Raw genomic sequence first — 14,229 nt, forward strand, 5'->3', positions numbered from 1 at the left:
TTCAGCTACTGTTTTACTTAAAATTACAGTTTTCATCCGATGTATGTTTTATATAGTAGTTTACATTTCCGAAATCCTTAAAATGCCTCTTCAATTATTATTTTGACCATTTTCTCAGAACATGTTTATGTGTAGTTTTGTGCTGCTTTGTTGTTGAGGTTTGTGTTATAATATATTGTTGAGTTTTGTGTTTTGTGCTGAAATGTACGTATATCTATTGTTGAATCTTGTGCAGTTTCATATGTATTTTACTGTAGAATTTTATGTATTTTAAAAGCCCATCTAGGGACGGGCATTGCAAAATAGTTTAGGCTATAAAAGCTGTGGCATACGTTCATACTTGTCCCTTTACAAATAAACTTTAAATAAATAAATAAATAATAATAATCTTGGTAATTTTTTGTAACAGCCAATTAGTTTGATTCCTTTTATGATGCAATATCGGCACTCATTTGTTATTGATTTTTCACAAAAAAAATAAATCCAATCATAAAAGCCCTCCTTGTTGAAGATACTGCTGATAAAAACATAAAAAAAATTCTGATGAGTTTAATCACTAAAAATTAGCCCCTAAAATTATTTGTTTTGTTTCTCAATTTTATTATAAATAGCTAACCCCTGAATTAGCCTGTATTTAGTATGTGTTTAAGAAGTTATGTGATGTTATATTAATATTCCTGACCTCTTTTTGTTTTTGTATTTGAATGTTTCTAGTTTCCAGCAGGAAAAAGTGATTTCTCAAAGTAGTTGTTTTTAAAGTACAAATGATCGATGAATAACTGATGATATTATAGATTAGATTATAGATTTAAACTTAAAACCAATAGCATAAAAATAAGTGAACCATAATTTAGATTTAAATATAAAAAAAGTTATGACTTCTGAGATTTATGAGATTTACTGTCTCACAATATGCAAAGTACAGTACTGCTGAATTGTAGGCTTCATTATATGATTGAGGTATATTTTCTTGCTTTGCTTTTTAAATAACTATATAAAGCAATTTTTACACTTTTACCTTTAAGTTTCTGAGTCTGGGCGTAAATAAATAGTAATATCTGAATATCTTGAGGCTTAAAGTTAGCACAAACCTGAGATTGTTTTTAGTTGTCAAAAAGTCAAAAAGTTTTTGTGTCAAGTCAAACTTTTCACTTTTTAGGCCAAGCATATTTAAAGGTGACAGCCACTTGTCAGGTAGGAATGTGGGCGCCTTAATAAAATTGCAACTTGAGGTCCATTAATCAGGTGTAAATTTCAATTGTGTTAATATTTATTTAATTTCCCCATTAATTTCTACAAAAGACTTCCCATATTTTTATTACAAGTGTCACATAGGAACAGTATATTCTGTATTTTATTGCTCCTTCATCTGAAAATTCTAAAATCTTTATTTCACTTTACTGATACTAAGTGAAATATTATAAATATGTCAAGATGCAGGATGTTTTTGTGGCCACGTCCCTGCATCAATGGAAATATTCAACTATCTTTTGTGCATCATTTTAAACACATTGCCCTGAAACTCATCCTGATCCTGATCATCCTGATATTTGGTGTCTTTGTAAATTTTTTTCTCTGAGCTACACAAATAAAACTGACTTGATCAGTCATAATGACCTCTATGTCTAAAATTGATTCAACTTTTGCATGGAATGAAATAAAATGTCAAAACAAAATACTTATAGGTCTTAAAGAGAAGGAAGTAGCAGTTTATAAGATGTTCAGCAATGAATAGCAGGAGTTTTTTTTAACAACATGCTCTCTTTGGTGTTGTCAGCTGGGTTAAAAACACATTTTCAATAACCTGTGTCCATGATCCTCTGTAATGAAGCAACAAACTGGCACTAAACAAACCTTCAGGGAGTTTCCTCTCCGGTGTGTTTCATTATTGTATGTATCACCTTACTCGGGCAGCAGAAAATCAATATCAGTGCAACCAAAATTTCGGCACAACCCTGCTCATTGTTCTTCTCTACACTCTGAACTGCCTCTCTTCAACTTATTTAATGAAACTGTGGATATTTTTTTGTTAATAGAAAAGACTTTTGGATCTGACACTTGATTTTTTGTTTTTTAGCTTGATGTCTCTCATTTGGCTGATGCTGTTGTTCTCAGGTAAGATGCTCCTTTTGGCTAAAAGAAAAGATCAGACACTTGCATTTTCTAAAAAGTATTGATTATTTCTTTCATTTGTAAACTAGAAACATCAGCAGTGTTTTGCTCCTAAGATTTCTGCTTTGTGAAATTTTCCAGGAAAATTAAATTACTGCAGACGTTACTTACTGCTTTCCTACTTATTTCACTTACATTAGGTCAATGTGTCACTCTCTTACAGATTTAACATTAGTAGTTTGGTGGTCTATTTTCACACCGTAGTGTTAAATTTCATTTGACACATGAAATTCAAAAATATGCACATGTAGTAATTAATGCATTAGTAAAGAAAAAGTTATTGTGCCCTCTTAGCCCATTACAAATCTCTGATATAAGCAAATAAATTCATATTATATATATATATATATAATATGAATTTATTTGCACATGTAGTAATTACTAATGCATTAATTACTACATGTGCATATCTTTGAATTTCATGTGAATAAGTGTCAAATGAAATTTAACACTACGGTTTGAAAATAGACCATCAAACTATTAATATTAAATCTGTAAGAGAGTGACACATTGACCTAATGTAAGTAAAATACGTTTTCTATAAAATATAAATGTAATTTCATTTATGTTTGGAAGCCTAAAATATGGTCAACTCTATTCCAGCAAAGTTAACAATAAACCCTGCATTTACTTTCAGTATGCACTGTATTTCAGAGAAACTGACAAATACTTTACACATCCCTTAACCTTCTGACAGGGGTGAACTAAGCCAGTAAGGCCCCCAAAAAATGAGAGGAAGGGCTCTACTGAGCCCTGATCATTTCAGTTTGTATTGTACTGAAGTGTTCATACAATTAATCAGGATTACTGCAAACTAATTATCACAGTGAACCTGAGTAGTTGCCTGTTTTGCCCAGTTGGTAATCTTGCTCTGTCTTTCAGCCCATCTGGCTGAATGTGTGCCAGTGAAGCCAAAGAGATCAGCTCTGAACCAGCTGACCAGAACCCTCCTGCGGAAATACGACTGTGGGGTTCGACCCGTTCACAACTGGACCAGTCCTACCACCATCTACGTAGACTTCATACTACAGTCTGTCCTCAATGTGGTATGTGAACCCCCCCCCCCCCCCCCCACCTTAAAGAGTGGTTAAAGAGATCTGATATCAATGTGAAGAGCAAAAACATGTTTTAAGCCTCATTGTGTATTTCCTCTACAGACATTTATCCAGAACAAGTAAAAAAAACTTTTCAACTTCAGGAACAGAGCCAAACAGAGCCATGTTAGTACTAACTCCTGTGCTTTTCCTACTATAACAAGTCAAAATGTTTGTTGTGAGGTCTGCCCACAACGGACCTTACCTGCAATTATACCACCTCTAAAATTTGCTTTACTCTGAACACACCTTTTTTGGGTCTTACCAGTAAAAGGACTGAAAAAATGTACATTTTCCATCTGTAGGGTTGCGCTGGAGCAACGGTCATGGTGTCATTAAGATCAAAAACATTCATCCTCTAATGAGCGTGGATGTCTCAGTAAATTTCATGGCAATGTACTGTTAGATTATGACATGACTTGACGGCACCACAGACTGTTGAGCTAGATTAGATCATAGATTAGATCATGCACATTACTGCTAATATCAATGTGATTTAAAGGGTTTTCTTACTTCTGAAACACAACAAATCTGGGTTTTTTTTAACTTGGCTCTTTATAATACTGCAGGCAAGAGGCTTATTCTACCCAACATATATATATTATATATTTCAATATGTTTATTTATATGATGGTTTTTATTAGTTTGCTGTGTTGAAAGTTGTCCCGTATGTTCTGTTGCACTACGAGCACAATGAGGCGAGTTCCTAACAACTTTGGTTGTAACGGCAATAAGGTTGACTCAGTTCAACTCAACTCAATCTGCTCCACACAGTAGCCTTAATATAAATGTGTTATTATAAGTATAGATAGTATATTATTAGTGTTATTTAAAAGTATTATTAAGACATTCTCCTTTTCCCAGGATGGAAAGACCCAGAGCATTACTACAAGTATTTGGTACAGACAGGTAGGTTGCTCCTCATTTCCCTCAGTGTTTGTTACTTGTTGTATAAGGACTAGAACATGTTTTCCTCTCTGTAAAATCAATACTGTATATTTGAAATAACACCAGTCATTTATTTCCCTCTACTGTGTTCTACTGAATGCTTCATTATCCCAAATGTTTCTTCAAACCCAGAGAAATCTGTAATTTAATCAAAGTAACGGACCGTTTCATTTGGTCACCTGTCAATGGCGTCATATCTCCTCTACCAAAGAGTAAACACGCACCAGATGCATACGGCGGCGCTGTGTTTGTCCGCTACAATGGTGTCTACCAAAGAGTAACTTACACACATACAAGATAATACATCGGCGTTGTGGTTGTTCCACACAAACTGTTATAAATGGACTTTTATTCAGTTTTAAGCCACATTTTCATGATAAATTTAGGTCACTTTTAACTATATCTTTTAGCCGGAGGAAGGATTTTAGTCATTGGACGTCTGGATCTTAAGTTATCAGAGAAATAAACTGCAGCATCGTCTGAGAAATATTGATTTTTTTAGGTGAAACAGCTTTAATTAGTATTTTAACGATTTTAATCTGCGTGTACGTTTGTTCTGGAGAGGAGGAGACCTCTGCGGATAATTCGGCTCCCGGTAAAAACATCCCGGATGATGAACACTGGAGTAATCCTATCCCAGTGAAGCTGGTTATTTAACAACTAAGACAACAACTCCCATGATCCCTTGCTGCTTCACACCGTCATCACACTCCATCTTTTGTTATTGTTTTGATTGAGACCCCTAGCGGCTGAAATTACATATTGTGCGTTTAAATACATGATTTACATCATTTTACCACAAACTTCCTCTGCTGTTTTTCTTTCTTTCTTTTTCTTTTTTCTTTTAGATCTGGACAGATGAGTTCCTAGTTTGGGATCCAGAGGAGTTTGATGGCATCAATGAGATCTCACTGTCATCTGATGCTATCTGGATACCTGATGTTATCATTAGTGAACTGTAAGAAATTACTAAGTGCTTAGTCTGTCATGTTTTTCAGCAGTAACCAAGGTCTTAAGTTGGCTGTAGTCTCCATTAATTTCAGTGAACTCTGCAGAGAACCTGTCCCAGTGCTAATGTCTATCACAAGACTTACTGCATATGCACTGAACTATCACATTAAAGCGATCATGAGTAGATTTTGTAAATTTCTGACATTAGTCCAGTGAGAGTCTCAAAGAAGACGATAGGCCTTTCTCAATAAATAAGCTAAAGGTCAAACTTGCATTCTTGGGTGTTCAAATTTGGCAAGTTGAAAGGCAGGACACTGTGCTGTATGCTCAATTTGCAACTAGGACACTAGTTACTAACATCACCAACTTGGTAGGGCTCAGATGATAACACTTCAACACAACTGAACATCTATTTGGGGGACAAAATCCACAGCCATTAAAAGTTTATTAGAAGCTAATATGAGACTTCAGCTGCCCAAAATTGGACTGGACAGGAAAACACTGTCTGAGGAGACACAAAGAGGGAATTAGGTACTAAAAAGTCAGTAACTTCGAAAGATATTAACTTGATTTGACTCATTTGGATGGCCAAAGCCTCATAAAGTCGGATTTTGTAACCCATCCTTTACAATGAAAATGCATTATGATGGGATCTCTTAATGGTCAGTATGAATATAAGGAATGATTACAAAACTCTATCCATTAAAGTCTTAGTACATCTAATCAAAAGTACATTTAAACACCACTAAAGCATGATAAACGTGTGAGCACTTGGACCACCAAACAGTTGTCCATATCTCACCTTATCTCTCTTTTCAGTGTTGATGAGGGGAAGTCCCTTCCAATCCCATATGTTTATGTCAACTCCTCCGGCTCGGTGAAGAACTACCGGCCCATGCAGGTGGTGCTGGCCTGCAGCCTGGAGATGTACGCCTTTCCATTTGACAAGCAGAACTGCAGCCTCACCTTCCGCAGCTGGCTTCACTCAGGTCTGTTGTTAATTTGTCTGTTTTATGCAAAATTGTTATTTTGTTTTGGAAGCTCGCTGAATTCATTTTTTACGCCTGCGGTGTTTATGAAATAAATACAGACACAAGCAGGAAGAGTGAAACAAGCTATTTACATTTTCACCTCGCTTGCATCAGAGAAAAACCTCCATGTAAACCCACAAACTCTCCTCTTACTGTGGGGCAAAAGTGATGAATGTTAAACAAAGAGAAAGCAGATATTTTACTGCCTTCCTAATTGTTTACACTTTCTGCCTCTTTTTTTTTTATCCTTCATTATCTCTTCCTCTGCAGTGAAGGAAATTGACCTGGCTCTGTGGAGGAGTGTAGAGGCCATTGCTAATGATAAGAGGGAGTTCATGAATGATGGAGAATGGGAGCTACTGTCCATTCCTTCACACTACTGGCATATGCACCAAGACGACACTGACTACGCCCACATCCAGTTCAATGTATGTGACTAGATTCATCACCATTATCACCGGAAGAAATGATCTAAATTAGACAGTAAAAAAGGTTTAATTGCAACATAAAGTCACACTGCAGGTTATTTTTATATAATCCGAACATTACAGAAATTATCCAGGAGGTGTAGTTAAATAAAAACACAGTTTCAGATGGTCTAACCTAGTTTGTTAGTTAGTGGATTATTCAAATTTTCAACCAAGTGGGGTCCATTTGATAGATTTGGTAGTTAATATCAAAACGTTTAAGCTAATGCTAACCGTTTCATGTAAGTGAATGGAGGATGCTAAAACGATTAGCGTCATACTCTGGGAGGTATAATTAAATAAAAACACAGATTTGGCTGGTTGAACCTGTTTTGCTAGTTAGTCGATTAGTCAAGCTTTCTAACCAAGTAGCATCCATTTGATAGATTTTATTCCATATCAGCAAAATGTTTTAGTAAATGAATAAAAAATAAAACGGTACTTGAGCTGAAAGTCCTTAGAAAAGGTTTGAGCAGCCAAATGAGCTGTTTTTGAGCTCAGTTTTCTAATAGTTATGAATGTTTATTTTCATTCAGATTTTCGTGGATGCTTAATGAGACACTCAACTTTGATATCATATATGCATTTTTTATGATTTCAAGCCACGTTTCCAGAGGCTTTAATATTGTATTACAGTGGAGGTGCAACCACTGTGTAACAAGCCATTCCTAGTGAGCAAGTAACTGCACTGTGATGGCTGTGATTGCTTATCGATGGTGAGCTTTAAACTGTGGCCCTCTGTGTGTTAGCACCCCTCCCGCAGCGCCGCCCCCCCCCCCCCCCTCCACTGTGCAGTAGAATTGTTAAGTGTAAAGCAATTGGCTGCGACCTTCATGGATCGGGCTAGTGAGCTAATGCCAAATGATGAGGCTGAGGCTGTTTCTGGCAAGTAAAGAGACAGATAGAGAGAGAGTCTGATAGACAGGGTGGGGTGAGCAACCATAATGAGACTGTCTCAGTGGCTGCCTGATCAATGGACTTCTTGTTAGTGGTGAAGAAAATGGCCCCACAGCCCATTGCAGGTGGAGATCAGGGAGGGCTGCTGCTATTTATTTAACTTAAAGAGCAAAGGCTTTTTGGTAAAGGAGCATTTCATGGCTCACTGGGATATTATTACACTGTGACAGTTTTATCGCTAAAGGTAGATATTTCATCTGAGAGGTTTTCTGCTGGAAAATTATTTCCAGTTCTGAGAAAATGTTGGATGTTAATAAAACTGGAGATTGAGAAAGATCTGCATAAAGCAAAGGATATGAACTGACACAGATGTATTACACAGCTGAAAGCAACAATTTTATAGTTGAAGCACTTATGACCAAACAAATAAACACATCCACACACATATTTTATCTACATGATGCAATAAATACTGCAATAGCCTGCAAAGTGCAAATACTCTTCTAATGTTGTTGTTGCTTTAGTAGAGAGGTGAAGTGAAACTGGAACAACATTTGTAATAATGCAAATTCAAGCGTGGGAACATTTTGATGAGTTTGTGGTTCACTCAGTTTGACCAGACAATGTAATTATTCATATTTCTGCTTTAAGCGGCCTTTAACAAACATCATTTCCCACAAGCCAAGACTATCAGGGGTTAAATGTCACCAGCTCCATAGACTGAGACCAGTCAAATGGAGAGGTGTGGGAATAGCAAGCAAACAAAAAGTGGGAAAAATTACATTAGCAGAGAGCCTGGATGGATATCATGAATATCATGGATAAAGGGAAAAACCATTACGATGGCGTGTGATACTATGTGTGAATTGCAATGCTGGAAAAATTGAATTGGGAGCTGTAGCATCTTGAAAACTTACAAGAAAATTGTGTTTTTTTTTTTAATAGATAGCCGACAGTAGAGAAATTGCATTCTAATTATTATTATTTTGTGAGTATATTATGTGTGATATTTTGTTTTTGAAGTATATGCTGATATCAGTGAAATAATAAACAATGAGTGAATGCAAAGAAATAGTCCCTGTAAAATCTGTTGACAGTGTGTTGTGTGGATAATGCAGAGTAACAAGGACACACGGAAGAGATGGTGAAGTTATCAGCATGGCTAGATACTGCTAAAGAGAGGCTACACATATTTTAAATGATTATAATTGTTATATTTTGTAATTTGTGTCAAATTTCAGGACGTGTGGTTGAATAAATCATATTAGTGTCTTATCAGAGCTCAGCTGTTTGTCCTCATGTTTCATTTAGGTGTTGATCCGCCGACGCCCCCTGCAGTACGTGGTTGGTCTCCTCATCCCCAGCATCTTCCTGATGTTGGTAGATGTGATCAGCTTCTACTTGCCCCTGAACAGCGGTACACGCATTGCCTTTAAGATCAGCATACTGCTGGGCTACACTTTATTCAGAGTCAACCTGACAGATGAACTGCCGGAAACTGCTGTCAGAACACCGCTCATAGGTAAGACTTTCTATGATTTTTATTAGGTTTGTTTTGCACCCACATTTCCTCTTCTTCAACCTGTCAACCTTTGTCTGTTGGTATACAGCAGATGTGCAAAATTAAACTTGAAAATTTCACTATATCTGAAAGCTGAATTCCTGTATGAATTCACCAGTAAACACCAGTAAACTACAGTATACAGAGCATTTTCATGTCTACCTGTCTGACCTGGTCACTGATGTGCAAAAAGTACCAAAGGGATGAAATAGAAATAAGAACCGGGTTTACTGATTGCTCAGGATAACTTTTCTGAGAAAAATATGGACCCTTTTTAAATCTTTCCAGGTTTTATTTTAAAGTTGTCCAGATAACTCGATAAACCAGTAGTTTGGAACGGCCCTCCTGCTTGCTGCTGTCACCACTATCAGATAAACCCAATGTTAAAATGGCCACTGTTCAACGTTCCCTGTTTGTAGAGAAGATTTCCCACCAGACTTAACACAATGATTTATTGGAGGAAACACAGAAGGTGAAATCATGGCCTCTCAACCTGTAGCAATAGAAGAACCTTATTTGTGTGTAAAAAATATAGACTAATTAAAGAACAGCATTATTGGTCGACTGAGCGACCCATGTCCTCCGATAACTGGACATAATCTAACTATTGTGTGTGTGTAGGGAAAAAAGTAACCAATGTTTTCTCTTCCCGCTCAAGGTGTGTTCTTCGTGGTGTGCATGGCCCTGCTGATGCTTAGCCTGATCAAGTCTATATTGGTGGTGAAGCTGCTCCACCACAGCGAGAAGGAGGTCAGGGAAATGTCAGTGTCTGCCTGTCTGCTGGACAAATACGGCTCAGCTGGTCACGGCTTCACAGAAAGTGCTTTAACCTCCATCAGAACCCTCGACCACATCAACCAGTCTGGAGGTAAACTACAAACTCAAACATATCAAAGTGTGTTCTTGCCTAATGATTCTCCAAATCAAAGGTCTGTTTTCAAAAGAAAAAACAGGTGCTTATTGGTGTCAAGAGTAGAAGAACACTTGGATGAAAGGGAGCCAACTATTATTATTTTTATTTATGATGTTTTTTAAATGTATTTTTATTTACTTCTTTATGTATTCTTTTATTTTATTATCTTCCTCATTTATCTGCTATATTTGTCATATTTGCTCTTTCACTGTAATCACATCTGTAACCACATTTTTATTCATTCAGTTAGTTACAGTATTGTGTGCAAAGACTTATGTTTGTTTAACCCTTTCATGCATGAATTATTAAATCACAGAGTATTTTTTTATTGTTTATTTTTGCTCTTAAACAATTGAAAAATCATGCCAATAACTTTTTTTTTTTTTTTTTAATATATTGTATTTTGACATGTGTCTTTATCACAATACTGGTATCAAGGATGGGGATATTAAATTCTGATTTCACATTTATTAAACTACATGATTAAGCTGCATGGGTAAAACCAAATTCCTTGATCTTCTCATAGATTATGAGCTTGAGCCCACCATGGAGGAAGATGCGCTTTCCCTGAATGAGATCCAGGACACTCCCTCCGGGCTGGATTGGCTGTTCCAGGAGCTCGTTTCCCTCCGCCTGGCTTTATCCCAGGAGGACAGTGAATCTTCTGCTCAAGCCGATTGGTTGGCCCTCTGCTCTAAGCTCGACTGCTTCCTCTTCCGCCTTTACCTGTTGGTTCTGGGCTCATACGCCGGTACCCTGCTGCTGCTCTGGGCCAGCTGGAGCTTTGTCTAACCGCATTTTATATGCAGCACTTGAGTCTGTGTTTGTAAAAGCCTAAATGCTGTGTTACAATACAAAGATGACTGCAAAATGCACACTGCAGACAGAATAATATCTACATAAAATATACATCCATACTATATAATGCCAGTGTTGTTCACAGATGCTTTTATAGGATTGCTCTGGTTTATAAAAACTTGGTTCTTATTTTTGTAGTTCTGGCATCATTTTAATTGGTCATGATGACATTGTACACATCAAATTGCTGAGACCTGGGAACCCTGTGACATCACTACAACAAAGTCTAAAGGGCAAGAAATACAAACAGTCAGATGACCATGCAGGTTGTTAACAACAGTTTATATCTAGATCACTTTATCTGGAGCTAAAACTGAAAGTGAGCACATTCGAAATGTTGGTGATAATCCCTCGTTACACTGAAAATGATAGTAATTGCAATGCTAGCGAGTGAGCAGGTCAACGATGAACTACAAGAGATAGTTTGTGTAAAAAATGGCTGTTTGTCTTTGTTTTCTCTCCCATATAAGTTTGGCTAACCTGTTTGTTTACAACCTGTTTGATCGTCTTTTTAGCAGTGTTACCTTGTTCCCAGATCTTAGCTATTTATTAGCCTTAAACCTTCATCTTGCAAAAAAAGGGTCTGAGGACCAAAATGTTGTGTTATTAAAGTGATGGACAGTGTGTGGGATTCTTTAGTTTTCTTTTCAAGAGTTTTTGGTCCTACACACCTGTGACTAGGACATTATGGGGTGCAGGAAAATAAAAAATATAATCCAAGTTGTATAAAACCTCTACTATCCCTTAATATTCTGTTCCCATAACCTCTCCAGATATTGCTTTCCCACTTTATAGCAACATCATAGTTTGAAAGAGACATTAGTGTAGCGAGTCTGTTATCATGTTTTCCAGAGAGATAGTGTAGAACGAGATGGCCCTCTGGAGAAAATCCCTAGTGCCCGTGTGATGTTATAATACTGTATTCATACTTTAATCTCCATCCCACTGCCACAAAATAGATCAATAAAACACATTCAGAGCTCAGCTGCTGTGTCTCTATTCCCTGCTAGTTTCCTAATAGTCATGTTAAGAGTATCAGAAGTGCGTCATAGAAAACTTGCCAGTGGAGGGATCTGTATTAATGCACTATCCAGTGGACCAAGTTACATGATGTTATGCAAGAGAGCTAAAGATAAATGTTTAATCAGTGCCTTGTTACCTTTGTTACCTGTTCTTTAAAATAAAAGCAAAGCCTTTATGCTGCATATGATTATTTTGTGAAGATAATACAAGATATATAAGTGAAAATAAAAGCCTCACAGAGTAAAACCAATCATGGACTTGTGTATTTTTATTTCTGAAGTACACTGACTCATGAGAAATCTGATCATTACCATAATAATAAAACAAATAATAATAATAATAATAATACATTTTATTTATGGGTGCCTTTCAAAGCACTCAATGACACCTTACAAAACACAGTTAAAACAAGCAGCAATGTATCAAAACATAAAATCATAAAACAAAGCTTTGATAAACAATAATAAGTTAATACAATAGATGGGCATAAAATTATCATCAGTGCAAAACCCAATGTGGGTGTAAACATTAGAGTGAGGATCAGACTGAATATGCCATTTTGAAAAAGTATGTACTATCAATATTGTGAATATCTTGTTGGAGATAGTTCAAGAAGCGGGGTCCAGGACAGCTGAAGGTTCTAGACCATAATAGTCAAGCATGTGGCGTTACTGATCCTCCAGACCACAGCTGAGAACCTGCTCCCAGCCACTTGTGAAACCACCTCACATGGTTCTGTATATAGGGAAACGTTCCCTTAATAAACAAATGCCTCTTCAACAATAAAAATGAAAAAATGCCTCTTCAATATGTGTAATAAATAAACAAAATATAAAGCCTGCTGGTGTTAGGCTATTGTGAGGTAAGCACAACCACTTGCACAAATAGCACTAAGATCAACCAAACACAGGTCACTTGGTCGAAAGGTTTATGTTTTAGTATTCCCTCAAATCAGAAAGGCAAAAGACCAGAAAGAAGACTCAAAAAGGCCTGAACAAATCAGAGTTTTTGTCTGACAAGCTCTACAAATGAGGTCTGCAAACAGTTGAGAAGAGAACAGAGTGACCAGGGTGTGCAGTTTCTCTCCTCTCTTAAACCCCAGAAAAAAGGTGTTACCACAGCCTGATTGGCCAAGAGGGGAATGAACTCTGCTGCTCTCAATTACTATGTGGGAGCCAGTCCCCACAATCCGCACAACAGGTGATCTGAATAACCCTCCAATCAACCCAGAGGGATTTCGACATGCAACTACACAAATTCGGAACATGGAGACAGGGAAATGACAGCAAGTCCCACGAATGGGTGACTGCTACAAGCAAACAGATGGCATAGTGAGCTGGATGGCAGAGGAGGATTTGAGAGTACAGGAGGGTGTGTAGATATGTAGGAGTTTGGAAAGATATGGAGGTGTTAGGGTTATGAAGGGCCTTAAAGGTGAGAAGCAGAATGTTGACATTGATAGGGTATTTATCAGGGAGCCAATGAAGTTGCTCAAGAGCAGGAGTGATATGATCTATGGAAGGAGTTCTGGTAATGATATAGGCAGCTGAATTCTGAACCAACTGAAGTTTTTGAAGACACCTGAGAAGAAGACCAAAGAGGATAGATTTGCATTAGTCAGTATGGGATGTAGTCAGGGTTGAATGAGAATGGCGGTGCTGTTAGGTGTAAGCGATGGGTGGAGACGATTAATATCGCATAGAGGGAAGTATGCAGACCGAATAACATTGTTGATGCGTGCTTTCAAAGATGACACCCAGACTCTTAACCTGAGGGGAAGGAGGAACTGTGGAATTGTTAGGTTTTAACCAAAGTAGATCTACGAGGAGAACCTCAGGTTTATCACTATTAAGTTAGAGAAAGTTATATGAGAACCAAGATTTAATTTCCAGTAAGCAATCGGAAAGGGAAGTGGGCAGAAGAGTGGAAGTAGGCTTGGTAGATAGATAGAGTTAGAGCGGAGTGTCATCCAGATAGCAGTGAAATTGAATGCAGAATTTCCTGAAAATATGGCCAAGAGGTAAAAGGTAAATAATAAATAGGAGGGGGCACAAAACAGAGCCCTGGGGAACACTGCTAGTAACTGGAAAGGACTGTGATCTCAACTGAGTGCGGCCAGATTGATTTACACCAGGCAAGAAAGGTGCCAATGATCCCAATGGAAGCTAATCTCTCTAGGAGGATGTTATGTAAGATGGTATCAAAGGCTGCACTCAGAGAGTGACGAGTATGGTTAAGAGCTCGGAGTTGGCTGCCATCAATAGGTCACTGGTGATTTTTTAAATACTCTTTATACATTATGAAAGACAGCTAT

General features: G+C 37.3%; 1 protein-coding gene across 1 annotated transcript; it reads left to right on the forward strand.

The window, feature by feature from the left end:
* Positions 1-2,081: 2,081 nt before the first annotated feature.
* On the forward strand, positions 2,082-12,071 carry htr3b (5-hydroxytryptamine (serotonin) receptor 3B). Its single transcript, XM_067609168.1, has 9 exons — positions 2,082-2,115; positions 3,055-3,218; positions 4,131-4,175; positions 5,063-5,172; positions 5,985-6,154; positions 6,467-6,624; positions 8,872-9,082; positions 9,780-9,989; positions 10,561-12,071. The coding sequence occupies exons 1-9, from the start codon at positions 2,082-2,084 to the stop codon at positions 10,824-10,826; spliced, it is 1,368 nt and encodes a 455-aa protein (XP_067465269.1). The 3' UTR covers positions 10,827-12,071.
* Positions 12,072-14,229: the final 2,158 nt, after the last annotated feature.

The sequence above is a fragment of the Thunnus thynnus genome, chromosome 13 (genome assembly GCF_963924715.1).
Source record: "Thunnus thynnus chromosome 13, fThuThy2.1, whole genome shotgun sequence".
NCBI lineage: Eukaryota > Metazoa > Chordata > Actinopteri > Scombriformes > Scombridae > Thunnus > Thunnus thynnus.

Coding starts and splice junctions, on each gene's coding strand:
- htr3b (XM_067609168.1), top strand. CDS start 2,082: ATGTCTCTCATTTGGCTGATGCTGTTGTTCTCAG. Junction 3,219..4,130: donor TACAGTCTGTCCTCAATGTG/GTATGTGAACCC, acceptor TCCTTTTCCCAG/GATGGAAAGACCCAGAGCAT. Junction 5,173..5,984: donor GATGTTATCATTAGTGAACT/GTAAGAAATTAC, acceptor CTCTCTTTTCAG/TGTTGATGAGGGGAAGTCCC.